Raw genomic sequence first — 4,329 nt, 5'->3', positions numbered from 1 at the left:
CAGTCCAGAGTGAAAAAGCTCAAAAACTTAATCAACTGCAATGACATTTGTGGTTCCTTGATTCTGTATCATGATACAGAAATTAATCATGACAGAGTTTAATTTTAAGCACATAAATCTATTTGATTTTATTTAAATATTCATAGTTTTTACATTTATGTACTGAAATTAATCATAATCTGTATAATTCTTTCAATTCTAAAATATATTTAATGTAATTACTTAATACATATTAACGTGGTTTAAATAATAAAAGATGTGAAACAAACAAGATTTTTTTATTTAAAATGTATGTGATTGGTTTGCATACAATTTAGGGGAAGTGAAACTGGGAAACCGGAAATGACATCATTAATTTGCCACTGGACGCTATGCCGATCATTATACAACCTGTTGTGCCTCAGGTTAATGGTGAGTAATCCGAGTCATCCTTTGTCTATCTAGCTGTGTATTATTTTTGCAGTTTTTTAACATATTGCATTAATGTCATTTCATTGTAAACAGTTTTATCTTTACTACGTCGTGTGTACTGACTACTGCTCGCAAGCTAACGTTAGCTAGCAATTCGCTAAACCGTTAGCGCTTTTAGCACCTCCGGTTCCCTGGTCTCAAAGTCCATACGTTTTTTGAATGGGATTTTGGTAAAATACATCAAATAAAGAAAATACGTAAGTAAATACCCTATTTGTGAATTTTTAAGTTTTTACGTGTCGTAAAAAGGCGGTTGTTAACAAGTTGCTCAATACCACTAGAAACCCTGTCGGGGACATTAAACGTCATTACCCCCGAACAGGCGGGAGTGCCACTCTCAGTTTTTTTTCCGCGATATCGTCGCGTATAGTGGTGCTTCACTTTAAACATGAGAAGCAGCTGCCCACGGCTCTGTCTGTGTCGGCGAGAAAAAATAACTTAAAAACTTGTTTGGGACGGGGTTGGCAAGCTAAATGCAACCAGCTAACTCGCTTGCTAACTTCCTTTCCATCACGATCATTGGACAAAGTTCCACACAGTATCGTTTGTCATGCCATTAGTCAATGTTGCCATTAGTTGTAGTGGTGGGTAGTTTATGTTAAATAGCTGGCTAGTTAGCAAGCTAATGTTGTTCTGATCATGATATGTCAAAAGTTAGCTAGCTAGATGGCTGCCTTGCCATGTGTACAGTACCAGCTAAATATACAACTGCATATAGCTTTGCTTTTCTTCTTCAAATATCCAACACTGATTATTCTTTTCATGCTTCTTTTGTGTTCTCACTCACCAAAGTGTAGCGCAATTAAAATGTGGTTCATATTGACTGACAGTTCATGTGATTTTAAAATTGCTTAATATGTTGAAGCTGAAGTTTCAGTAGGATAAATACATTGATAACAGAAAATTCAAATGGTCTTGGTATGAGTTGAAAAACATTTTAGTTGTGTTATTTCTTTTTTTTCTACAATGTATGTTACAAATATAATGCCATTCCTGTCTCCCTCCTTTATCATCATACCTTGTAGTGTATTTAGTGCTGATATCCATGGAGAGAAATAATGGTATAATTATTGTTTTTCTCTGTCAAAAGGTAGCTGAGGATCTGAGGCAGTCGGTAAAGGCAAAGCCGGATGTCAAAAGGTAAGTCATAAAACAGTGTAGTTGTAAGGATATTTTTTGTTTTGACTGTTGGGACTGATTCTGTTTAGTAGAAGGGGGTATTTCCAAGGGTTGAGGGGTTAGGGGAGAGAAACTCAGGATAAGGAAAGTTAGTTTGTTCTATTTCCTAACAGGAAGCAGAACGAGGTGAGAAGAAGAGGGAGTACAGCACGAGAGCGGTTCGGAGAGGGTTGGATAGGAGGGAGGAGTAAACCTTACCCTATGAGAGGAGATTAGGATAGAGGAGGTGAGGAGAGATGGCAGAGGGTAGGAGTGAGGGAGCAGGGGGTGGACAGAAGAGGTTTGCCTCTTTCCTACTGTCCTTTCTCCCCTACCTTAAATCAACAGTTTGTTATTTCGCTTTTTTGGATATTGGCTACCTTTTGAGAAGGTTTTCATTTACTTCCCGGATCTCTGAATAAAGTGGGTTGGTATGGTGTTGTATTTGTTTTCTTTTTTACATTAAAATTGGGATGTTCTGTTGACTCCATTTTATTGTGGCAGGTCAAGGGTTTCATTGGATAAAGTACAGTCTCTTCTGTCTCCCTGGAAATCCTTGCGTCTTCAAGAAGCACAGAACCTTACCCTCAGAGGAGGACTAACCTATGAACAGGTAAGTTACTATCTTTTGTTTCATGTGCACCATTAAAAATTCACTAAATTAAAGGATTAAGAGTATTATTTTTAAGCAATGAGACACAACATGCTGTTTTTTACTGTGTTTGGCGTTGTTACGAAATGGCACCGAGTACCCACAAACATGGTCACTGGAAGAGTTAAAGCAAGGCGTCTGGACTTGTGAAGATTTGAATTGAAGACGTTTCACTGCTCATCCAAACAGCTTCATCAGTTCTGAAAAAACTGTCTGGTGGGGAACAAATATATAGCTCAGTAGGTGTGACTAAGTGATACTAAGTAAAACAAAGGATCTGTTAGTCCTGCAAATTTGTCTATGTAGAAGCTGCTTGGATGAGCAGTGAAACGTCTTCAAGTCAAATCTTCACAAGTCCAGATGCCTTGCTTTAACTCTTCGAGTGAATATGACCTGGATGACTGAGAATCTCCACAGATATGCCACAAACACGGTGAAGAATGGCATCGAGATTCTTTAACACGACCCTCGTTGTGATCAACAACATGATAAAATACTGTCATGATGTGGGCTAATTTGCTCTCACACTTAATGTATTCTGCTTAATTTCAGCTCCCTCAGAAAGTAGTCTGATAACACATCTGGGGTCCGGCGAGTCACGCTTGCATGCTGTGTTCTGTGTTGAAATGTGTCTCGCAATTAGCAGTTGGTCTGGTTCTGCTAACACAGCGGAGCAAAAATTGTCAGATCTTTAAAGTTGAATTCATCTCTAGAACAATGTTGTCCTCAAACACTACTTTTTATCATATTTAAATTGTTGATGATTATTGAATGTAGTAACTCCATTTATACATAATGTACCTTTTTGACTTGAACTCATTGTGACCTTAAACTTGTGTCCATTTCATTCTCATGAGCACTATGTCTAAAATGCCTTAAGGTAATTTCTTCAAATGAACATGCACTTGGCCTGAATGATGAGCTGCTTAGATTTTGGTGGTCAAAGTTAGGGTGCCACAGCTCATTGTTCTCTGTTCCCTCCATCTTTCAGGACATTGAATGCAATGAGGAGGGACGACCATGGCAATCTACACTTTTTTGAGGTGATGGTCCTGGTGGATGCTTTGCAGATGTTTGTGTGGTCCTGGAAGGCGTCAAAGTTCTTCACAAGGAGGGCGGAAGGAGGACGTTGAGGAAGAGACCAGCCATACATGCCGATAACCATGTATATAGTGTTCTTGTACATTCATGACCTGGAAGATTCACGCATGTCGAACCCACAGTTGACTGAGCATGTTCCATCTACAGCAGTAGATGAGGGTTGAAGAGCTACACCCCCTGCCGTGTATTGTCTGTGCCTGTGTGAAGAGAAGAGTTCTATAATGTCAATAAATTTGTTGAATCAGCAAGGTTGTCTGATTGTATGCATCATTGAGATGTTGTTGAATGGGGAAAAAAACCCCATTGAATAATAATCATAAAAATATTTAAATTTAATTCATTTTGATTGAATTTAAGCTTAATTATTATGTATTAAAAATATATAAATTGAATGCATTTTGATTGAATTTAAGTGTAATTATTATGTATTTAAAACAAATACACATTATTCGTCTTGAATAGGTAACCTAATTATTATGCAATTCAAACAAATATGCTTAATGTATTCTGAATACATAATCTGATTAATATGCATTTAAATTCAGTAAAATTATATTAATACTGAATACATAAGAATAGTGAATATGCATTTCAAATGCATAGGCTTTATTACACCAGTGCATATGCATCATGAAAAGTTTATAAGATAGGTTTATATTCAAAAAATTTAAAAAAATCAGTGGAACTTTGTCTTATAATTATTTTACATAAAAAAAGTTAGGCTTAATTATTTCTGTCATCTATGTTTTGCCATTTACAACAAAAAACAATTCAAATATTCAATCGATACAATTCAGTATCAAATTTGGTACTGTATAGAGGTATTTATTTAGCTTTAAACTGTAACTGTAGCTCTATATTTAAACAACTTAAGTGCAATTAATTCCCATAAAAATAAAACAACAAGCTGGGGAAAAAAAATCAACAACATCATTACAGTTTTTCTT

General features: G+C 36.3%; 1 protein-coding gene across 1 annotated transcript; it reads left to right on the top strand.

Moving 5' to 3' along the window:
- Nucleotides 1–305: 305 nt before the first annotated feature.
- On the top strand, nucleotides 306–3,579 carry LOC124049970. Its single transcript, XM_046372137.1, has 4 exons — nucleotides 306–411; nucleotides 1,562–1,611; nucleotides 2,134–2,242; nucleotides 3,273–3,579. Exons 1-4 carry the CDS (start codon nucleotides 343–345, stop codon nucleotides 3,321–3,323), a joined length of 279 nt encoding a protein of 92 aa, XP_046228093.1. The 5' UTR covers nucleotides 306–342; the 3' UTR covers nucleotides 3,324–3,579.
- Nucleotides 3,580–4,329: the final 750 nt, after the last annotated feature.

This window comes from Scatophagus argus, chromosome 18, assembly GCF_020382885.2.
Source record: "Scatophagus argus isolate fScaArg1 chromosome 18, fScaArg1.pri, whole genome shotgun sequence".
Lineage (NCBI taxonomy): Eukaryota > Metazoa > Chordata > Actinopteri > Scatophagidae > Scatophagus > Scatophagus argus.
Note: the sequence above shows the minus strand (reverse complement) of the source record. Positions and strands in the feature narration are given on the sequence as shown.